The sequence below is a fragment of the Leptonotus elevatus genome, chromosome 1, assembly GCF_054856555.1.
Source record: "Leptonotus elevatus isolate MCC_2025b chromosome 1, RoL_Lele_1.0, whole genome shotgun sequence".
In the NCBI taxonomy this organism is placed as follows: domain Eukaryota; kingdom Metazoa; phylum Chordata; class Actinopteri; order Syngnathiformes; family Syngnathidae; genus Leptonotus; species Leptonotus elevatus.
Genome location: NC_141239.1, coordinates 29049951 through 29074183, shown reverse-complemented (window position 1 = coordinate 29074183; position 24233 = coordinate 29049951). Strand labels below are relative to the sequence as shown.

Genomic DNA, 24233 nt, shown 5'->3' with positions numbered 1-24233 from the left:
AAAGCTTTTTTAATTTACAAATATTTACAAATTTAATTCATTCCTGTTTCCATAGCTTACACGTCATTAGTTATATAATTCACAACAAAGTGGAAAAAGTATAATTGACAATGAATGACATTTAAATGACAAAACGAAGCAGACAAACGAAAACAACATATTAAAAAAAAATAGTTCCCATTATAGAAAGAAACACATGAGACTTATTTGTTAAACATTTCTGAACAAATATAAAATACCAAACTAAATTTATGATTTATGTTTTAAGAGATCTGAAGTAACTATCGACTTCAATTAAAAATTATTTCAGTAATGTGGTTGATTTGAGAAATTTAGATTTATGAATGTGAAACTTTTCCAACAGAATATAAAGGTTAGGACATCTTATGCCACAAAGAGAGTTGTAATTGTTTATTTTTTTCCATAAAATGTAATCTTATATTTTGTTTTGCAAAAGTTCCATCCAGAATGTAACACCAATGGGGCAGCCATAAAATTAACGAGTCACACTTCCAGGTAAAGTTTTACAAAAGCAAACAAAAGAAATGTAAGTCTTGTGTCAATAAAGCTCTGTGAAGGAAAAAAAATGGACGTGTGGCGTCATGACGTCGATTGATCAAAAGTACCGTAAAGGACGTAGAAAACGAGCATTGGGGGCGGTTGTGTATTGCGCATTTGGGGAGTGGGGGGGGGTTGGGTGAGGGAGGATGCAGCATAAGCCGAACTGGAATTTAGCTTAGCGTTCGTTGTGCACGAACTCAACTTGATGATCCGAGCTGCTCGGGTGCCAGGAGGGCGCGCTTTGTGCTTTGTGCTTTGTGAGGACCTAACCGCCATCCGACATTAAAATGGCGTCCACACATGTGGGCGGGAAAGGCGGCGCGCCTCCACTCAAATCATTACGGTAGCTCTGGAGGGAACGCTGGAGAGGCGGGAGCGCCGCGGCAGAGGACGCCGATCAACGACAGCTTCCAGGCGGCCGCAGCCAGCAAGCAAGCCGGCCCCGTCCGCACGCGACCCACCCTCACCTCGGCCAGGCGGCTGCGGCGGCGGCGGCTTCCTCCGCCGCCCTCAGCATGAGCCTCTAACATGAACGGAGCCGTGTACATTCCGTTCTTCCAGGGCCAGCTCGAGTCCGTCCTGGAGCAGGTGGTCCAGTTGGCCGTTCACGAGATCAGCTCGACGGTGGGCTCCAGCCTCAACGCACTGCTCCTCGAGGCCGCCGTCCAGGAGCAGGAGAACCGTCGGCTTCGGCTGCGCCTGCAGGCGTGGGAGAGCCGCCGCGGGCATGGCGAGGGGGGCACTGAGGAACACCAGGAGGCGGCGGCCGGTGACAACGGCCCGGACGGGGGCAGGACAAAACCCGAGCAGCCGGCCGATCCACGCGTAGCCAACCGCGGACCCACCGACACCCGCCGCTTGGAGCAGAGGGGCAGAGTCGTGGGTAGGCGAGCAGGCGGCCTTTACAACAACACAGCACAACACGCCAGCTAGCCCGTTACGCAATCTAACATGCACACGTCACGGGGGGTGGGTTAGGGTGGGAATGATTGTCGGATGATTGCTATGGAAAATAATAATAATGACCAAAGGCGATCCTAGGGTAAGAGGTTTAGGGGTGCTATAAACATATCCCAACCCTAATTTCTTGGGAAGGGTACTCTTTTTGATACAACAGCTCCTCAACATACGCATTGACAGTATGCTTGTTTTTGGTGTAAACCAGCTCCCCACAGTTTACAGTGAGAATGAACAAAAATGGACCTTGGACTTGTTTTTGAAATTTTCTTTTAAATGAAACCATAACATATTTACAGACATTAACTTAATACAGATTTTTTGTTTACTGTATATTGCTTGTCTGTATTAATGTTATAGAAAAATATGCATAACATATACATCAAAAAAGAAATGCGCTGGAATCTACAGAATAATATTAATAATGCATGTACAAGTCTGTGTATGGGTGAAGTGCAGACATATACAAAACATATTAACAAAACCAATTGACTTAAGCACTAGTTTGTCTCTGCCTTTTTACAAATACTTCAAAATGGAGCTTATGTTTGTTGAAAAACAATCTTATGTCCATGACTTACTCCATGAGGCTACTTTTATCTGTGCAGGCGCAAGCACGTGCACACCACACACACACACACGTTAAGTTTCCCTCATTAAGAAGTAGCAACATGATTGAGGAGCAAATAAGCAGACTAGTAATGAAAATAATGTGTTGGTGTTGAGTGGTAGAAGGTAAAAAACTTTTCACATATCCTGGTGTAAGTAAGGAACACTTCATTTCACTACTCTCGACAGACATACCCCGTGAATGGACTGAGGAGGATGACTCTGCATCGCTTGCTTGTAAGCAAAAGCAGAGATGGGAGAGGTCGAGTTGGATGAAACCATTTTCAATCAAATGGGGGGGGTGTATTGTATTTTTGTTGTTTAAATATTACTTTTAAACTGTGTGGTTCATATATATTATAGCTATAAGTTTCTAGCTTCTTAAAAATAACATAGTGAAATATATCTGTATCTACTCTAAATTTTGGGGGTGCTATTGTACACTCAAAAATTAGCTAAATACGCATCTCATGACTACAAAAATATCCAAAAGATGCGAAAGATCACGTGCTCAGTGGGTGAGGGTGTGTGGCATGAACGTGGCAGGGGACGGGGCTCGTGCCATTGTTATGTCAACACATGTCAAAGGTCATAAGTGGACTTGTTTTGGTGACTTCTTACTAGCCATTCATTCCAGTTCAACCGTCAAAACTATTTTTTGTTTATTTGGCAACTTTGTCATTGAAAGCCCATCTGCTGGTGCACTGGCTACGAACGAGTTTAGAAAAACACATTTGGTTGTCATATTGTTTTGTTTACGTTTAGCAACTTAAATTCCTGCTAAGAATCAAATGTACAACATGACCTTAAACATGGAGAAGTAAAACTTCGCTGGGGTCCACCGTTTTGAGATCATATGATCGAAGGATGCATTTTGTTTGGCCGCCTGAATTTCTTCCCTAAATTGTTGCAAATTAAGGAGCATCTCTGTTGTCTTAAAGACACGTTGATTTGTGAGGATCGAGAATTGAGGGGGTTCCACGAGCTAATTGAAATCAAGGGACCGCCGATGTATCTCATGTGGAAGTCTTGTAGTGCCTCAGTAAGTAGTGATGCATGAAAATGAGCATACCAGCTGGATCCTAAAAGGAGCAGGACCTCCACTCGAATAGTTAATCTTGGGTGGATACACGCTTGGGATAAACCAGTCACAATCATATTTGCATCTGCAAAGAACAGTAACAATGTCTCCCCCTTTTTTTACTAATAGAATTCGGTTGTCGATCATCATCTGCCCGTGTTTATAAATATGGCGCATGTCGTTCATCCCGCTACCACCCCCTTGGCCTCCCCATTTGCTTAGCATTTTTTTCTGACGAAAAAACCCTGACCAGTGTTTTTTGCGTTGCGGCCCCTCAGAGCAGCTGAAGTGCGTGATGGAGCGCGTCCTGCATTCTTCCCTGTGTCAGCTGAAAAAGATGGTGGAAGCGTCCTTCGATGACCTCCTGCTGGAGATCACGCAGAAGGAGTGCGAGCGGCAGACGCTGCAGGCCCGGCTGAACCGCCGGCAGGCCGGCGCGCGCTGGAGTGCCCAAGACGACACGGGCTCACTCGGCGGCTCCGAGGACGCCCCTGAAGACTCCAAGCCGGCCGAGGCCGAGAAGGCGGGCGGTGGCGGCAGAGTGCACGGAACAGAGGACAAGGCAGACACGGTGGCGTTGGGGCACGAGTGGTGCGGAGACATCTGGAAGCTGAAAGGTTCGGCGGGAGGAGGTGGCTCAAGCGAAGGCCCCACTCCGGTACCGCCTCCCGTTATGGCCCTGACCGTGGAGTCGTCACCCTTGCAGGATCCCCGTTGGACACCTCTGGAGGACATGGATGTCCTCTCCCCCGACCAGGACGCCGCGCCTCCACCTCCACCTGCGCCTCTGCTGAGTCCTTCAGGTGAGTGAGACAGCTGATGTTTGAGGAAGGATCACGCACCAGAATATTTTTAACCCTTTCATACTGACTTCACTCCTATGGAGAACAACTGAAAGGGGAAATTTCAGTTATTTATCTTTATTTAGCCATTTATTGATACAGTAATAGTGTAACGGATGCCAATTTGCCCTGCCTGACCTCACTCTTTGGAGCCTACAAAGGAGGATGCTGACCCTCATCACACAAGCACGTAAAACCGTGACAATGTAACAAAAAAATTACAACACCGGCGTTGAGGTGCAACAATTATTCTATTGATCGACAACTAATAGATTAGCAAATTAATTGACAGATTCTTTGATCATCGATTAATTGTTAAGAGATTACTTGATTATGAAAGTAACACTGAGTGCTGCGAGGGTGTGCGTATGTTGGGAAGTTTCAATTTTTTGCTGCCAAGAAATTTTGAACATGTCTCTTGGCGGCAAGACCTGTTTGCGACCACGTCTCTGGAATGAACTCCCTTTCCCTCTGTGTTCCCTTGGATTGTGTAGAGACTTTTTTTAAAAACTTTAAAAACTTTCTTTTTTTAATCAGTCTTTCTAGAACTAATAGATTTTTGTAGCATTTTATTGTATTTTATTCTGTTGGGGGTTTGGTTCCCTCACTGCTCTTATATTTATGCTGTATATGCATATATTTGACACGTTTGTCTATATATACAGTATGTTTTTGTTTTATGGCATTGTTTTTTATATTGTTTTGTACTAGGCTGTCCTCTTTTTGTGAAGCGCTTTGTGACTTCTGTCTGGGAAAAGCACTATAGAAATAAATCTTACTTACTTACTATTAAAACTGCAACCTTGACAAAACACAAAAAAAATGTACGGCCCTTCGTGTTAGCCCAACACAAGAGCCGCTCTTTTGCTGAAATAAGCAGGATTTCACTGGTCTTTTTTTTTTTTTTTGTCCGAGCTAATGTTTTGCAAAATGAAAGGAATGATGTCGTTTCTAATGCTGAAGCTGTTCTTGTTGATCCGCCACAGCTGTGTCGTCTCTTGATCTACAGTACGTCCAGAAAGGTGAAGGATCAAATCCATTTGAGAATTTAAACACAAACTTTGCATTGTAAAAATGAATACAATTACTCAAATTTAGGATCGTGTACATAATCTCTTTGCGATCTGAGAACAATTCTTATTAACTGGTGCTTTGTTAAAAACTTTTCTTTTTGCTTTGCTTTTACGGCACAATATGCTACTATGCTAAAAATGTGTCCCTTTTAATTAGGACATGCCTGTACACTGTAATATCTCGTTAAAAAATAATCACGTCAAAATATGCAGAACAGTGGGGGATGAAAAGAGAAAAGATGAACAAACCTCTGTCTGTATAGCGAGAGTTCAATTTATTTATTAGAAAATAGCAACTATGGCTGCGTTCACACTGCAGCTCAATTCCAATTTTTTTTCACAAGTATCTGATTTTTTCATGCAGTGTGAACGGTACAATTCCTTCTTTTTTTTCAGACCCGACCTGGGCCTCTTTCGTATGTGGATATAAATCAGATATGCATGCGATGCGTCTGCACTGCGAACGCTCATCCGCACGCATCCGATTCATACGTCATCAAAAGCCTGATATGCGCTCTGCGCGGGCGGGAGAGAATGCTTGGAAGGGAGACTACTGACACGTCTGTGAATATATACAAAGCTGTTTTGAGGAACTGTTACATTTTTATTTGTCTTTAATTTAATCACACTTGAAACATGAAGTTGACATGTGTGGCGATAGTAGAAATTCAGCCTTGCAGACGGTTCATCACGAACGGCGATGACGCAACGTCATCTTCGGTCAACTTCTCAATGGCGACTTGGCTGGCAGTAAAACGTTGCGAATTGGGTTACTTCCGTGAACACTGCAAAGTGACGTGGTTGTGGGTGTACGTCACTCGACGTGTGCTCTTTGCGCATGCGAGTCGCATCACAGGTGTGTTGCGTTCACATTAGATGTCGCATTTGTTTATGTAATGTGAACGGTACATAAAAAGATGGTTTTAACCAAAAATCCAAATTGGGCATCACGCCCTGCAGTGTCAAACGCAATACATTTTCTCATCTTACTTGACCATGTCCAATGAGGACGGCATTTTGTCTGTGGACTCACCCGTGTTGCTTCCCTCGAACAGGAAATTGGGGCGTCAGCTCGTCAGCCTCTATGTTGCAGCGCCTACTGACGGCGTCACAGCTCCCGGACGACCACGCGGGCGGCGCCCACAAGAAGCCGCAGGCCACCACGGTGACGCCCGCTGGCCAGGACGCCAAACAGCAGCAGGACGAGGAAGAGGATGACGACGACCAGGATGAGGAAGATGACGATGATGATGAAGAGGAGGGGAAGAAAGGGAGGAAGGTACTTGCTATGACCAGTTAGACGAGCTTTAAGATAAAGCAATGGTGACATTTTTGAGCGGCTTCCTTCGATCGTTTGTTCTTTCCATTTTCAATTGGCAATTACACGATGAAAGATGATGTAAACATAGTTTGCACTTCCTGTATGTGCGCAGAAGAAGCGGCGTAAGGTTTGGTCCGAGTGCGAGGACTGCGGCCGCAGGTTCAGTCGCGTGTTGCTGCTCAAAGCTCATCGCCAGACTCACGCCGAGGCCGCCATCGGCGTCTCGCCGTCCCAGTGTTCGCGCTGCGGCAAGAGCTTCTCCTCGGCCGGCCGCCTCCGCAGCCACCTGCAGGCCAAACACCAGTCGTGAGCCCTTCCCGCTGCGCCCCGGGAACCCATCAGCGCTCATTGGTACAGATGTCCACACACGCACACACTTGCGGCAGTTCTTTGTGATAAATGTGAAACGTGCCAAAAGGAAGACTACGCGCGATACGTTCCACAACCACCCGCGATAGGTGAACACTAGACAGGCCCCACTTGTTTGTACTTTTCAGCGTTTTACCCAACACAAAGCACGTTTAAACTCATTAAAACACACCGAAAGTTATTAAACGACACTTTAGGGAAATATGAGTGTTTTGAGTTACATTGTGGGCAAGGAGTAGTTACACTTGTATCTCGAGGCATTTGACTGCATTCACTCATTCCTGACTCCCTTTAAAATTGTAGGGATTTTTTTTCTAAAGTATTGCTTTAAAACAAAAGTCTAGTGGAGGTTCACCGTCATACATGTCAAAAGTTGATGGCAACAAGGCGGGACCACAAGTGACACCGGACCATTTTCTGTTTCCTGCTAATGCACGGGAAATGACCCTTCTCGGTCATGTGACCCCCACCAGTTTTGAACAACATGAAGACGGACGACATTTTAATGAAGATGATCTTATCGAAAGGTCGCAGAGGAGCTCAGCTCACTGACCGCCGTATTTGGGACATTCCGGGCATTGGCTCGTCTCTCAGGATTGTTGTCATGTTTTTCCTCATGTTTCACTTGTGAACATTTCCTGTGTCCTGACGTTCCACCTCTCACATCCACATACCTCATTTGATCGTAGTCTTTGACTGCTTTCGACACACATACCTTTTGTTACCTCATCCGACCGGTCACCACTCGTTTGTTTGCATGGAGTCGCGTTTCGAGGCGACGGCGGGTGTTCCTCGAGCATGTGAAGCATTGACGAGAACAAATGTGTGATGGCCGGTCATCAATGTGAATTTCCTTGCTTTTATTTTGATTTCTCTTTGCGTTTTCAGAACCTCAAGAGACCTTTTCATAGTGTTTCAAAACAATGGGCAAGGAGGGTGGGGAAACTTCCCACTAAAAGAAAAGTGATTGATCTCAACTGTGGCCCCCGTCCACATGGAAACCTCGGCGATCTTGTTGGTTTTGAAATTGCTTCCCATAAACACTGAGACCGTGTGTAGGATTTAGTGCCATCTAGTGGTGAGCTAATAATTAATTCATTTTAAAACCCACTAGTAATTTCAGCAATATGCAAAAAAATATGTTCTATCCCATCAACATAATTTTTTCAAATATAATTGTAGGTCAAGTAATCGCTAATTAAATTACATGTGTACCTTAATGAGGCCTACATGTTTAGGCGCCATATTTCTGATAGTGTCAGACCCAATGGATCAAGCGCTGCTTACCTTCCACAGCTGCGGCCTGCAGGTGTTCATCGCTGAGTCCCGTGATTCGGGCTCCCGCCGCTTTCTCCCTCTGCTTTGCTCTCGCTAGCTTCTTCCGCTAGCCACGCTTGTTAGCCGCTCCAGCTAATTCTTGCAAGCTACTCTTGCTCGTCACTCCCGCTTGCTTCTGCTCACTTGCCAGGTTCACTCCAAATAATAATTGGTAGCAATTGGTGGTAGGCTTGTGAAGTGTGGTCTCTCTAAGGCATTGTAGTGTGCGTGCTTCAAATGCATGTGCTTCCAACTTAGGTTGTTGCATTAGTTCACCACTAGATGGGACTTAATTCTACGCACTTTACTAATTTACTCCCAAAAATGTTATATTTTAAATATGACCAAAGACTTCTTTATACATTTTCTTAAAATGTTTTTTATGCTAGGCTAGAGCATACAGAAGGCTTTGATGCAGCCTCTGAACTGAAGAGAATGCATGAAGCAATGGTAGTTATTACAAAAACAGCCAGCAGGTGGCAGCAGAGTATAAGAAATCAACCAGGGCCATGTTGCAAAAGGCTATTTTCCCCAGTGTTTTAAACAGATTTGTGAATAATGATGAAACTTAGCTATATTCTAATGCTAATTGCTGCAAAATGGAAACGGATGTACTTTTTCCCCCTGATGAACCGAATCTAATTTCTTTTGGTAGGTTCCATGTTTTTATAGCAATAGAACACAATATTCTGTGGGCCTTGCAAAATCAGTCAAAATACAGTAAAACAGCCTGGGGGTTGCTTCAGGGAAAATGGCTGGGAGTGAATGAGTGTATATATATATATATATATATATATATATATATATATATATATATATATATATACACACACAAAATTAACTCATTCAAGTGATGCCATGAAGATGCTGAAACGCTGCAGTTTAAATGCCAGGCCTGATGAGGGTGCTATAACGCTGCCACTGGAAGTCACCAAAAATAAGTGAAGTTTAATTGATAACACAAAAACGCTAAACAAATTTTGTATAGAAGCTATAGCCCTTAATAACAATTTTAAAGGCTTCTGGTACAGTACCAGAAGAGAAGAATATGTTGTTAGTTGATCTATGTTTTTTTTCTGTTTTTTTAGGAAAGTAAATCGGTCATCTGAACAATAACACCTTTTGCGGTTGCACTGAAACGCGTTTCCATGTAAACGGGGCCTCGATAGACTATATCCTAAAAGTTTTTTTTTTTTTTTTTTACTAGTTCTTTAAAAAAAAACATGAATCCATCAGAACCTGTGGTTTAAGATGCTACCTGGATGTCGTAAACAGCTGTACAAAAAGATGGCGAGAGTATGTATTTTCGCTAAGTGAGCACAACAAGCGCAATACCTTGCTTTGGTTCAGTCTATTATTATTTTTTTTTAAAATACCTCCAAATAATGGCTGATGATTTATTTTTTTGCCACTACATCTGTCGAATTGTGCTTTGCTCAACCCTTAACTTCCACCTAAATTCCCTTCGCGTCTCTGCCCTTGTTGCTCTCACCCTCGGATGTTTGTCATTGGCTGTCATCAAGCTGACGTCTCATGGCGATCATGAAACAGGGTTTTTGGTTTGCTGGCCTTAGCATTGTATTCAAAAGCAAGCGTAAAAATGAGATATACATCGCCAACACATGCACACAAAGACAGGCCTCGAACCTACTGTGCGGCATGATAGGCTGTTGCAAAGTAAAATTTTTATTAAAAAGCATTTTTATAGATCCGTGCCTAAAGTGGGGAGGGCATGGCCCCCTATGGCCCGCCCGTGGGGATGGGTGTGTGTACAGTATGTCAAAAATGTTTGCTTGGATTGTCGATGGGGAGTTAATCTAAACTGGCTAGCCTGCTCGTAGCTCCGCAGCGCACCATCCATTCTAGCATCAAAAGAGAACATTGCCATTATTCAGCGAAATACAAATTTAATTAGCCAGTCCCTCATTCATCATGTCAACAACGTCAGAAATTCCATCACATCAATTTCCTGTTATAATGTAAATTATGTCCGTGACACCTTTCTTTGGCCTGACACTTCACACATTCAAAAGACGAAAGCTAAAATCTTAATTGGAGCTTCTATTTGTCTTTTTTTGCAATGGCACTGCCTTGGTCAAATGAGATGAAAGGCTTTGTTTACTATGAGAACACTTGAGATATTTTTTTCTATGTTGTGATGCAATGGTGAAAAGCTCCAAAAAGTCATCATGCTCTCCTGTCCAACTGGATGTCTGTCATGTGTGGTCTCCTTGTTCTAATTCCTCACCATTCTTGCTGTATTCATACAGTTGATAGCTCCATTATGGATTTTTATATGACGTAGTTGGTGTGAGAGCAGAGGATGGGGTTAGATGGAGGCAACTGATTCGCTGTGGCGACCCTTAAAGGGAAAAGCCGAAAAGAAGAAGTTGTCAAATTGTACATCTTGACAGTGGGCGTGGTCTGGAAAAACCATTGGGACTGGATCTTAATAGACGTTTTTACATGATTGGTCCCCCCCCCCCCCAATAATTGTTTCCTTATTTTAAAAAAGTGGACTGTTTATCGGAACTCTTTCATTCTTGAAATAAGAACATTTTCAGACTCCATGTTTTGATGCACAAGCTTTTGTTGACTTGAAGCAGTCGTGTTGATGCTAAAGGGAAGAAGAAGCTATACTCTTCATGTACACGAGCGCACACACACGAATGGGATCAATAGTGTGTATGTTTTGTAACGTTGCTGAAATGTTGTCATTGGATGCAATACTTTTGATACACTTTTGTATTTGAATGGTGGTCATTGATGTGAACTTTTCAATGTTTTAGTGTTGATCAAGGACATCGATCAATAAATGTTGATAAACAAGCAGCTCTCGCATACTTATGAAGCTAAACTTAGGAAGCTAACAGCTATTTGTTTTGAATGTGAGCAACGATTGCCTTGGAGGGGCACTCAGACAGCAGTTTGCAAGTAGTGATCATTTATGTGGCACTTAGGACTTATAAAGTACTTCACATAGCTAAAATACTGTATTACTGGTACATACACAGAATGACTACATTTTAAATTTAATACAAAAAAACATTCTATTAAAACAATTCACTAATTAAAAACAACCTTCAGTCCTCAAATTGTGGGGGAGGGAATAAAGTGCAATTGCACATCCACTTCAGTAGTTGGCAGTGGCGCTCTCATTGTCAGAGTGTGTGTAAGGAGAAAGGAGATTAGTCCCCATGGGGGGGCATAAGCATACTATCAAAGGCTGGAGAGTATTTTCTTAGATCATAGGTGTCAAACTCCGGTCCACCAGGGCCGCAGTCCTGCAAGTTTTGGAGGTTTCCCTCTTCCAACACAAGCTGATTCCAATCAGCAGGATCATTATCAGGCTTATGCAGAGCTTGCTGATGAGCTGATCATATATCAGCTGTGTTGGAGAACGGAAACATCCAAAACTTGCAGGACTGCAGCCCTCCAGGACCGGACACCTATGTCTTTGATGGTACTCAAAAAGTTTGACAACAGCTTCAAATTTACTTTGGGTGCACTTTTTTTAAAAGGCGTTTTCGGCAAAAATAATGGGAATGATAATAGTTTAAAATGACCTTTAGAGGGTAGATCTAAAATTAAAAAATCCATGTGATTGGACTCTGTATTGACTGACCACAAACATGATCCGAATTGGCAGCATAAAACCCTGATGGGAAACACCGCTCGTTCACGTTTGTGAACATTATCGATAGGTTCACTAATAATTAATAATAATGATACATTAAAAATAATAATACATTTGTATTTAAAAAGTACAAATATAAAAAAATTGACATTTATTAAAAATGTAAATTAAACAATATGGAAAAACAATACAATCAAGCAATATAAAAAATACAATACAAACAAAACAAAAAAATACAATTAAAAAAATGCTAACAAAAAAAATAATATATATATATAAAAACTCCCCCCTCTCTCCCTCCCATTGCCAAGTTACCTTATGAGCACATTTATCCGGTGTTGAAAATGGTGGTTACCATGGTTACCCGCCTCGCTGGACGGAGGCCAGGCGGAAAGGAGGAGAAAGGAGGCGGAGGTGAGAGGAGGAGGCGGGAGGAATTCTCCACTGTTGGAGGGGAGGAGAGGCCGAGGTGGACGTGGCGGGTCCGCCGCTGTTGGCCACAAGTCGCGGGCAGCGAAGCCGAAGCAGCCATGACGCGGAACTCCCGCAGGTAACCAGCCGCCGAAGCGAACAGGCCGTCCACCACTAGGCCCGCCAAGCCGGCCGGGCGCCGGCAATCAGGCCTCCTCCTCCTCCTTCCCTCCTCTCGCATCCATTTCACCGCCGCCGTCATCTGACGCGCTTTGGCCGCAGCTGTCAGCTGCCCCCCGCTGCGCCCACTCGGCGTGGTTAATGCTACGCGACAAGAAGAGAAGCGGGGGCGCTGGCGTGGGGGTGGGGGGCCCTTCCTCGGCGCTCTTCTTCCCGCTCTTGCTCACTTTCTCCACCATGCTAACCTTAGCTTATCGTAGCTTAGCATCCGCCGACAAACAAGATGGCCACTGGCTAGCTGAGTTGCTAGCCTTGCCACTTTCCGCTCTCTTTATTTTCGCTAAAAGCAACTTTCTGCGTCTTCTCTCCCTCCATTTTCTCTGCTCGAGTTAAACGTCTCCAAGCGTGTCATAAAAGTGTCCAAAAGTGTGACACGGTACGAGTTAGTTGGAGCGGAGACACCATGTTCTGCTGCTCCATGTAGGCCGCATTCCTGCACTCGCTCGGCGGATTCGCGTGGCGGCGACGCGACGACAACCCGCGACGAAGCCCAAGAAGCACTTGACTCTTCTTTAGAGTCAGAACACAAACTTGGCACAAGTTTTTCCATTTCACCCCCACATTGAGAGACGGGGATGGAGGTGTAAAGTTGTTTATTGAATGGGTTTGCTGTTACTAACACATAATGTGTTAATTATCAGAAAAGTGTGCAGTCAGTGGCTTGTATAACAATAACAACATAAACAAAAAATACCCAAACCACCTAATTATGCGACAAGCATTAACTGTAATAGTGCTTTCAGTTCACCTGAACAAGTAAATTCCCATGCTGATAACATATGCCAAGCTAACAGACATGCCATCAATGTACAATGTGAGCAGCTATTCAATATACTGCATTAGCCACGATTAATCCATGTGCAAAATCTCATGTCGTGAGCCATGCTTGTAAACGTGATTATCAGTTTGTAAAAATAGCCTTGTGTGTCTCCATGCTAAACATGTCAAAATTCTAGTTGATGTAATTGGTACTTAATTTATATAGCGAGCATGATAATCAATATATAACATGAGCCATATCAAGGTCCAATATAGCGCATTGTGGGGCCATCACATAGCTGACCTGAATGAGCAGTACAAAATCCATAAGTAAAAAAGGACAACACATTTTTGCGCATTATATTTGGTAGACATGAATTTGGACTCGCATCCATGCTTGTTGATGCTTTCATCGCATCTGCCTCTGTGTAAAAATTGTTTCATTTATGCCTGAAGACAGAGCTGCTGCCAGCACAAACGGCGCAGCCACGGTTAACATTTTCTTGATCCTACTCAGTGGGAATGCTTGGCGGTAGGCTTTCGTCTTTCTTGATTCTAGGTGCGGCTAGTTAGCTAGCGCAGCTACGCACAGTGCAGAGTCGCTCCTCAATGTCACTAATGATTGCAGCCTCTGTGGCAGAGAGTAGGCTACATTTGTGACAAATGTCGTTATCACGAAAGGAAGATGAGTAATTTAACAGGAGAATATGCCATGCTAACCACTCGGCTATCATCACATATAGATGTGAGACATCGTAAAAAGTGCTTGGGTGCTACTGTACAGTCCAGTTCACATGGGTTTAAAAATCTTTAAAAACTCAACCGCTACACGTGTATTTCTTCTTACTGAGTCGTCATCAAAGCATTTAAAATAATATTGCATCGAATCAATTCACACCCTTGAAAATGGAATTGAATTGCAATCTAAAGAATTAGAATTAGCTGCTAAGCGTCTGTGTTGTCTGTGCAGGCCGCTACAGGTACGGCGCGGGTGCTGACATCGGCCTCAGTTCATCCCATTCGCCATCGACTGGGCTCTTCTCAACGGCCGTCATCTCGGCTCCCCCCTTCGCAAGTGGCGTCTGGAGCGGAGATCTTGGGGGCGGGGCGTGTCGACGGAGCTCCGCCCCTAACCATGACAGACTTGGAGGCCGAGTGTCTGAGTCTGAGCCTGGCCTCGGAGGGCGGCTCCCCTCCGGCCCCTTTGGAGCCGGACGGCCCGCCCTCGCTGGCCCTCCTCTCCTCGGACGGGCCCACGCCCACGCTTAGCTCGCTGGCGGCTGAGGTGGCCGAGCCGCTGGTCATGCTTCCGTGCGTCAAGAGCGAGCCCGAGGACCTGGATGACCTGGAGCCCATCCGCACGGTGGATCTGTCCGAGATCCAGCCGCTGTCCACCGCCGAGCTGGGTCGCGAGCAGATCAAGATGGAGATCAGTGGGCTGGACTACATCAAGGCGGAGCATCACCGTGCCGACCTGGACCACCACCTGGACCCCTTCCGCCATACCGACGACATGGACTACAAGTCGCACTACGAGACCAGCTATGTGTTTGACTACATCTCTCAGGTACCAATCTGCACATCTCGCAGCACTCTACTCCAAAAGTTTGCCGTGGAATGTCAGGTTGTCAGGTTGCATTTTGGAACGCACTTCCAACTGTTTAAAGTAGCACTAAAGAACTTTTCAACCAAACTTAAAACTAGTCGAATGGTACCTTTGTCATGGCCTGAAGGGGTCTGTATCATTGTTACTAGCACTAAGCAACTTTGAGGAGGATGGTAGTAACACTGCCACACACAAAAAACAAATGTGCTGACTGCTTCATAGCATACATCACTTCTCCCTTTCCCTGTTTGTTACAAAGACGTAAGTCAATTTGAATGTTGATGCACGATTACTGTTCTCCCAGCAGAAGCTGCAAAACAACTGAAAAGTTTTGTCTGAGGAAAACGAAAACGGAAAAGGCAAGCTACCCAGATAAAAGGACAGTCAAGGATCAACATTGGCCTGGCACGAGCTATAAAACGACGCAATGCGCTTGTCCTCATAGGAAATGTGGTCTTCCTTCAGATATAACAATACTGCTTTTATCCATATAGTGCCGCCATAATCAACAAAAACTGAAATGTCCTTAGTGTTGCTTTAATGCTTCAATATTATTTTTTTATATCACCGCTGCAAGTATCTGAACGGCAAGTGCCCTACTTAAATACATTTTTTGAGTTATGAGACGTTTTTGATTAGATTTTTTTAAATTAATTTTTTTATTGTAATTATTTTATTTTGTTTTGTGTTGAGTTCAAATCATTTCGAAGGACATCCACTTCTGTGACTCCTCCAGTCTCTCTCTTTAAAGTGGTACCATGACTTAGAAACGTCCCAATTTACTAGTTTTTTTTTTGGAGACATTTTATGGTCATTTTTTTCCTTTGTGTTGCAAGGCTAAATTTGAGTTCCAAGCGAGCTTTAGACACACTACCACTTGAGTGAACAAGTGGATTTACAATGTGACAAGCAGTACAACACCCAACTACTATTTATTGATTACATTTGAATTAATATTGTCGTTAAAATTAATATAACAATGTAAAATGGTGTATTTTAGCTATTTTAAATACATCAATTATTAAAGGAAATCATTGGTTCGGAAATTGCGAATATATTTTAGTGAACACATTTTAGGAAATTACAAAATTGCTAAATGCCTGAAAACAAATATTACAAGACTATAATGTAAACGCAGAGTGGCCAGGATTAAAGAATGGCGTGGGCCGTTTGACTTCGCTCACTCGCGTAATATTTAAATGTGACCATAGAGGCGCTGTAGTTAATCATGTGAATGCCATGCGTGTAGTTGAAGGCTAAAATGTCAGTCTTCCGTGCCGTCCGTAGAGAACATTAACGAGAGTTAACTTGAAAAATCAAGTCGGCTTTCGTGTGCCTGACATGTTGTGGAGTGCGTCGTTCTGCTGCTTGTTTGATGAACGTGGGCATTTTTGCGGCAGGTGAGCGACACCCTGGACTACATCAAGTCAGACCACCACGTGGACCTGCAGTGTTACTACGCGGCGGAGCCGTGCGACTCGGACCCGGCGATGGCGCTGCAGCCACCGCACAACGCTCTGGAGTCCATCCACATGGCCGAGCTGCGCAGCGAGCTTAACAAGCTGCGACCCGACTCGCTGCTGCTGCTGGACGGGATGGCCAAGCCCGAAGCCGACTTCCCCTATCAGGCGGCGGCCAACGAAGGCAAGGCGGCGGCCAAAGGCCCCACGGTGAGGAAGCAGCGCAACATGCAGGGCGAGAAACCCTTCTCGTGCACGCAGTGCGGCAAAAACTTCAGCACGCTGGGCAACCTGAAGACGCACCAGCGCATCCACACGGGCGAGCGCCCGTACTCGTGCACGCAGTGCGGCAAGAGCTTCGGCCAGGCCGGCAATCTCAAACGCCACCAGCTCATCCACACGGGCCAGAAGCCCTACGTGTGCGCCCACTGCCCCAAAGGGTTCACCAAGGCCGACGACCTGCGCGCCCACCAGCGTCTGCACACGGGCGAGCGGCCCTTCGCCTGCCACACCTGCGCCAAGACCTTCGGCCAGGCCAAGGAGCTCAAGGCGCACCGGCTGAGCCACACGGGCGAGCGGCCCTTCTGCTGCCAGCACTGCGGCAAGAGCTTCAGCAAGGAGTCGGCGTACCGCAACCACCTCCTGGTGCACGACCCCAGCGCCGTCCCTGGACAGGTCAAACCTTTCGCCTGCTCTCACTGCAGCAAGACTTTCAGTAACAGCGCCGTGCTCAAGACCCACGAGAAGATCCACTCGGGCGAGCGGCCCTTCGGCTGCGCGCAGTGCGGCAAGAGCTTCGGCCGCCTCGGACACCTCAAGGCGCACCAGCACGTGCACACGGGCGAGCGGCCGCATGCCTGCCCGCGCTGCGGCAAAACCTTCAGCCAGTCGGGACACCTCAGGGCACACCAGCAGATCCACAAGCGGGAGCGTGCCGACGCCGACGGAGACCAGATTGGCGGACCAACGGACTGACTGCCCTCCTATTTTATTTTATTTTTTTACACGTAGCCACCTCTTTGTTACCTTTTGGCGCCTTTCTGATTGTTGCTTCTACGGCTTTTTTTTTGTGAGCGTATGTGTGATGGACGTGTCTGAGGAAAGCCATTTGAGCGTTATTTTTCCTTACAGATACGCTATAAACGTACGCCCCGCGTGAGCTCTGTGGCGAGCGTGAATTCACTTTGTTGCTGCCACACGTAACCGGAGAAGAGGGAGGGGCTTCCCTCGATAGATTGTGACCGTTGGTCATAAATTGCACTTACCAGATAGACCGACTTCCTCGCTCACCGTTTTCCAGGCCTGCTCTTTTCTTACGTTGTACCGAAATTCTGACTTTGCTACAACAACATAAATTACTTTGGTAGGTACCATTACTGAAATGGTGCCATGGCAACAACTCTGATAAAATAAATAAATACATAAATAAAAATACTGATTAGGATTGCTTTTGCTAAAATAAAATTGAATAATTTTTATTTTGAACATTTAAAACACTTTTAAACACTGTCTGTTTTCCAAAAAGGCAAAGTAATTATAAATAACACTGTGCATCCCCCTTTTTTTTTTTTCTTCCCCTAAATGGTACTTTAAAAACAACACAATATAGTGTTTGTTTGTTTTTTACCAGCGAGGTACTGGGGGAGCAGGAGTTATCAAAACATTCCAAGTGCCCAAACACAGTGACAATTTCTCCCCCATTATCATCTTGACTGGCACAGTATATTCTTGACGCCGATTAACTGTTGTGTAATTCTGTGGATTCAGTTGGAAATTTTCTACTCCAGCGAATCGGCAAAGAAGAGAAATGTTCATGTATTAACCCAACTTGTATCGCATCTTAATGTGTCGACTGACCCGAATTTGCATCTGCTCGTGCATTCGTTCACTTGTGATCACGTTGTGCCTATAGTTCAATTTGTGTGCTTATCCTGGATATCCAGCACTAGGTGCATGAACTAGTACATTCTTTGCCATGTGGGTGATTGGGACTGAATAGAATCGAACCAAATGCCTTTCATTTCATTCTGATGCTTTTGTGGGAGGCCACAGAAATCAGTCAATATTTCTCAAATGAAATTCCAATGATGTGGACAATGTAAACAAGGTCTAAACAATCAATTAAAATAGTGGACAATCTGATCAACGATTAATTGTTGCACCTCCAAATACTTTATAAGAGCTTAAGTTTGTACTAGTGGACCGGAACAAAAGTGGCGTCAGTAGTGGAAAAACTGTTACTAGTAAGACAGTCATTCTCCTAGTGCGCTAAATAGTCTTACTAGTGAGGACAAAGGGTGTATTAGTGCATGGATATCCCTGATAATGGCAATAACGCTCAAATGGCTTTCCACAGATGTTACCAAGCAACTGACCAATCATGTGACGAGCTCGGTGCTGGCAAACATTAGCTTGCGGTCACACTTTGTTACATGTTTGTCTGTGCTGTACTTTTTTTTTTTTTTTTTTTACTTTATATTTATACACATCTATATATATATATGTATACACACACTTCTTATATATCAACTTGTACATGCAGTGGACTTTTGTCTGGAAAGATTGTCGGTTGGAAGTTTCCGTTTCCAATCGAAAGAGGCTTGTTTACACTGATGACATCGTTATGATGACATCATTCCAACCTTTTCTAACTTGGCTTTGACTTTTTACGTCACATTCCTTGTGTGTGTGCGTGTGTGTGTGTGTGCGCGCGCGCGTGTGAGAGAGGGTGAGACGGCAACCCCTACTGGCAGATTGGAGCGTTCTCCTTTGTCAAAAAGTAATGAATGAACTTTGTATTTTTTTTCTTTTCTATTTAGCCTGACAAATGATTACAGGTTAATCATCTCTTTGTCTTCATCTTCGATGTTTTTATCTTCATATGACACACACACACGTTTTGTACCAGTCTTTTATGATTACATGCCTTTTATTAAAACAAACCCATTTCTTGTACTGCCAATCAAATTTAAAAAGTTGTTTTTGTATTTGCACCAGTCATCTAAACGGTTACCTTGAGTTACTCCTTATCAGGAGTAATGTGTTACTTCAACTCTTGCCAACGAAGTCCCGTCTTCAGTTGTACTTCTCAACAGCTGCATCCGCATCTGTTTCTGGCCCCGCCCTCTTCATTTTGCGCTGATCTTCCATCCTTGCAAATACACATTTGACAAGCAGGGGGCGCCCTTGAGCTGCGTGCACGATTGCGTGAAAAGGTTTGTGAACCTTTGCATGAGTTGCTCATCAAATGTGATTCATCACAACAGTTGCTGAACAAACAGTATACTTAAGCTAATATGGCGCAAATAATTACATGTTTTAATTGGACACTGTAAACATTTAATTTCACAAAATAGGAGCCTGCATGTAAAGACTTGTTCAAGAGCTAAACTGATTCAGGCGACGGCCAATCTCTGCAGGTACCACCAGCACCACCTGAGTTTGATTAAGAATGTATGATTTTGATGTTAAATTTCATTTATTGATTGAATTGTTTCTTCTATTGGTTAGTTAAAGATATATTTTTCTTTTTTCTTACTGATGAAAAAGAAAAAAATCAGAATTTTATTTAATTACATTTTCCCCCACTCAAAACGTTTTGAGATGTTTATTTTTGTTGAATTTTGATGATTACACGGGTACTTCAACCCACCCCACCCCCCTCTTAGTAAGTGGAATGTCAAGGGGGCGTTCCCTACACATTTCCTGGTTTGAACTCGGAAATGTCCGACTTCCGACTATCCTCGAAAAGCAGCATTACTCGGTGAAAGGAATGTCTCCACTCATTGAAAGCATTGGACTTTGGATTGTTGTAATTTGATTTATGAGGATGATTTTGATTTTCGAAATGTCATTTGAGTACTATAACAATCTGCCTGGTTTATATCAATTCAAATAGGCCATTTGATTTCCTCATGTAGGAAACGTTGCATTGCGGAAATATCAGAAATGCCTACAAGTCCAGATTTGTCCATAGAGAAGTATCTCTCAAAGCCTTTATGTCTAGAAATGACAAAAGTTGAGCGTTGTTGCTACTCTTCTGTAGAGGCCACCCAGTAATGATGAAAGCGTAGAATACTCGAAAAAGGAAACAATCTTAGCATGTCCGCTAAATAATTAACCAGAATTTATGGCTCATGCTAACACAGGGGGTCACCAGAATTGTGCCTGTTCTAAATTTAGCTCAACAGTCACTGTACATTGTGAGCAGGCTTGGGGAGTAACGGAATGCATGTACCGCCGTTACGTTATCAGATTACAATTTTTTTTTTAAACTGTATTCCATTATAGTTACAGGAAAAAACATATAATCAGATTACAGGTATATTTATTAAAATGGGGATTATTTAGAGGGATTACAATTTCTACGATGAGAGAGAGGGCGAGAGAGAGCGCGTGCATGCGCGACTGGGACCGTTGCTACATGTCGGGGAGGTGGGAACGAACGAACTGACGAGTCGTGTCCTCCACACGCGGGCATTTTGAAAAAGCTTCACGGACGGTAGGAGGACGGTATTCACTGGAACTTACTCGGAGCGTAAATTTGAGCTGAGAATCCAGCGGCATGCTACGCACTGTAGCTTCTTGCTAGCTAGCTTGCTAGCCTACAACCATGATGTGAGTTACACCTTCCAAACAAATCTTCCTCCCACCAATTCACTATTTAAACATCATGCACAACATATACACTGCTAAACTTGTGACTGGGATAAAAATTCATTTTGAACAATCAATCAATCGCCTACATGCTTTTTAATTACACTAGGATTTTTGTTATTTGTAGGCTGCCCGGGTCCCTATCACCCGCATATAGCAGGGGCACATTGTATAGAATATATATTGTGGTGATATTTATTTTTATTTTATCTTCATGAGCATACTCAATATTGGAGTAATCCAAAAGTAATCCAGTTACATTACTTTAATATTATGGTACTTGGATTACGTTACTAACTACATTTTTTAGCAGGTAACTTGTAACTGTAACGGATTACATTTTAAAAGTAACCCCACCAACCCTGATTGTGAGCTCCTCAAATGTCATAGAAGTGGTTTTATGAAAATATGAACAATTGCAGAGACTTCAAGTGCTGCGTATTGATGTTTGTCTACTGTCGAATTACTTTATGAATCATTAGCATGACCAGTTTTTTCTCATCGATGACTATCATTGCATCCATATTTTTTCTGCTTTGTTTATCCTCACTAGGGTTGCTGTATTAAGTAACATCAAATAAACAAACTAATGATAAACAAAAACAGACACAGCACGCTACCATCAAAACCTCCTTCCAACTGTGAAGTATGTGGATTGCTTTGCTACTTCAAAGTAGAGACATACACAACAACATTTTCATTTAGGCTCTTTATTATTGAGTTTCTGCATCGCCATGTTGATATCAGCGAGACATGTAGGCGGACGAGGTCATGGAGGACGAGCTGATCACTCTGGCGTCTACCACCTCCTGTACCATCGTCACCACACGCTTGCTCGAGGACGTGGATGACGAGTTGGCAGAAACACTGCGGACCAATCAGAGGACAGACGTGAGCGCGGCAGACGGGCGACGTCGCCGCCGGCCGACGTGACTCACGTGCTGACGGTCTCTCCCTCCAGCAGGCGGCGGTACTCTGCGATCTCCATCTCCAGACGTGTCTTGACGTCCAGCAGCATTTGGTATTCCTGACGTTGGCGTTCCAAATCAGCTCGCAGCTGAATCAACTGATCTTCCATCGAGGACACCTGCAGGACGGGAGGATGCGTTACATGCGATTCTGCTTCTGGCCTGCTGCTTAATTGTTGCTCACCTGCGCCTGGTAATCCGATAGCATCATGGAGTAGTGGTTCTGCGTCTCGGTCAGCGATCCCTCCAGCGAGGTTTTCTGTACAAACGAACAGCGCAAATGCTCAGAAGAAAGAAGCCAATGTCACCGCCGCAAGTGACACTTAGGGGAAGTAGTTTCAGGATAGATCAAAGCGCTTTGACCTATGTAATCGTATTTTTGTTCATCACTCCGTCGTTCATGTTTTGATCTTGAACTGTTAGCTACAAAAGAAACCGCTGGGTGTGAGTGAGCGTTGTCTTGTTTGTGTTGTGTATTCGTGTAGTAGTTATGTAGTAGTTGTGTAGCGGTTTACCATGCCCAACATGGACTGCTGATCTATCTGGAGCATCTGCAGCGTGCGTTTGACTTCAGTGATCTTTGACCTGGACGACTGCAAGCTAACCGTGTGCGTCAGCACTTCTTTGTTGAGACCCTCCATCTGTACACACACACACACACACACACACACATACAAAACCATGATGTAGGTGCACGCACACACACACACACACACACACACACACACTGGAAGTAACGCTCTGCACCTTAGCGTTGAACCAAACCTCCAGGTCTCGGTGGTTCTTGGCCGTGATTTTCTCGTATTGTTCTCGAATTTCGGCCATCATGGCTGACAAGTCCTGACCAGGGGGCGCGTCCACCTCCACTTGCACCTGACCGCTCATCTGAGCGCGCAACGCCAACAGCTCCTATACACACACATACACACACGCTTAGAGTGAAAAAGCGATATCAGTAAATAAGCATGACGTAGAAACAGGTGAAGAAAACAAAAGTGAGAAGATGCAGAAGAGGAAGATGTACAAGAGGAGAAGGCAAGTAAAGGCAGGTGAAGAAAATGCAGAAGAAGACGTGGGCATGCAGGTGACCTCCTGGTGGTTTTTCTTGAGGAAGATCAGCTCCTCCTTCAGCCCCTCAATCAGCATCTCCAGGTCGGATCTGGTCAGCGTGAGATCATCCATAACACGACGCAGACCTGCGATGTCGCCATCCACCGATTGATGCATGATTAGCTCGTTCTCGAACCTGCGGCAGCGGACCAGATGACAATGATGGCAACAGGCAACCATGACGGCAGAGAGACGGCTGAACGACAGGTGACAAGGACGGCGGCGGATCTGGTCAGGAAGTGGACTCACTTGATTTTGAAGTCTTCTGCTGCCAGCCTGGCGTTGTCGATGCTCAGGTGGACCGCGCCATTCATCTTGGTGGTGTTCTGGATCTGCAACAACAAAGATGTAAACATCGGATTCTACATACTTCAGAGGCTGTACTTTTAAAAATGTAGGTAGTAGAATAAGCAATTGGAGTATTTTGCCGTCACCTTGGCGTTGAGGTCAGCGATGGTGGCGAAGTAGGCGGTGTAGTCCCGGCTGGCCGGATCAACTCGGCTGTCCAGGAACTGCCGGATCCTCAACTCCAGCTCGGCGTTGACCTTCTCCAGGGAGCGGACCTGGTCCAGGTAGGTCGACAGCCGGTCGTTCAGGTTCTGCATGGTGAACTTCTCGTTGCCCATCAGTGCATCAGACCCTCTCACGGCGACGGAGATGCGCACGTCGGAACCTCCGGCGCCGCCGTAGACGCTGCCGGCCCTCATGGACATGATTTGGCTGCTGCCCATGGAGGAGCCGGTCCGGACTGACCTGGCAGAGGAGCGTGAGATAAAGGAGTTCATGGTGATGTTGTGATGCTCGGTGGAGAGTGACGAGACGCCGCGCGCCGCCGCCTTTTAAAGAGTCGCTTTGACAACCGTGTATATGTCAATCTGTCAATCTGGTATGCGGGTGTGGCGATGGCCAGAGAGGGGCAGGAGTGTGTGTGTGGCTGGGTGTAGTCACCTTTGATACCCACTTTCACTTTGCTAAGGTATGAAAACCAGCAGGTCCAACTGGACATACGCCACCTTTTGCTTTTTTTATGGCAGCATGAAAAAAGCTGAGCTGCTCTTTGGATTCTTGGACTGTTTCCAACTTTCTTCTTTCTGTTTCACTTCTGTTGTACAATAGTTTATTATGGGCCTGCTAAGCGGAGCAAGCAGGCACATATTACTATCCACCCTAGAAAAGGGTTTATTATGGGCCTGCTGTGAAGGGGCAGTAATACTTTTAGTTGATTATAACTTCCGCATTTCTTGAGCGATTTCAAC

At 44.7% G+C, this 24233-nt stretch overlaps 3 protein-coding genes across 3 annotated transcripts; 2 read left to right on the top strand and 1 right to left on the bottom strand.

The window, feature by feature from the left end:
* The first annotated feature begins 708 nt into the window (after positions 1–708).
* LOC147181548 (uncharacterized) lies at positions 709–10962 on the top strand. The gene is made up of 4 exons (XM_086089876.1): positions 709–1444; positions 3487–4011; positions 6179–6402; positions 6557–10962. The coding sequence occupies exons 1-4, from the start codon at positions 1090–1092 to the stop codon at positions 6752–6754; spliced, it is 1302 nt and encodes a 433-aa protein (XP_085946002.1). The 5' UTR covers positions 709–1089; the 3' UTR covers positions 6755–10962.
* Positions 10963–12157: 1195 nt separating this feature from the next.
* LOC147181547 (uncharacterized) lies at positions 12158–19323 on the top strand. Its single transcript, XM_086089864.1, has 3 exons — positions 12158–12317; positions 14148–14744; positions 16184–19323. The coding sequence occupies exons 2-3, from the start codon at positions 14313–14315 to the stop codon at positions 17216–17218; spliced, it is 1467 nt and encodes a 488-aa protein (XP_085945990.1). The 5' UTR covers positions 12158–12317; positions 14148–14312; the 3' UTR covers positions 17219–19323.
* Positions 19324–21593: 2270 nt separating this feature from the next.
* On the bottom strand, positions 21594–23832 carry LOC147181546 (keratin, type I cytoskeletal 50 kDa-like). The gene is made up of 8 exons (XM_086089899.1): positions 23412–23832; positions 23227–23309; positions 22957–23113; positions 22615–22776; positions 22383–22508; positions 22052–22126; positions 21838–21986; positions 21594–21766 (listed from the first exon to the last, which is right to left on the bottom strand). Exons 1-8 carry the CDS (start codon positions 23760–23762, stop codon positions 21643–21645), a joined length of 1227 nt encoding a protein of 408 aa, XP_085946025.1. The 5' UTR covers positions 23763–23832; the 3' UTR covers positions 21594–21642.
* Positions 23833–24233: the final 401 nt, after the last annotated feature.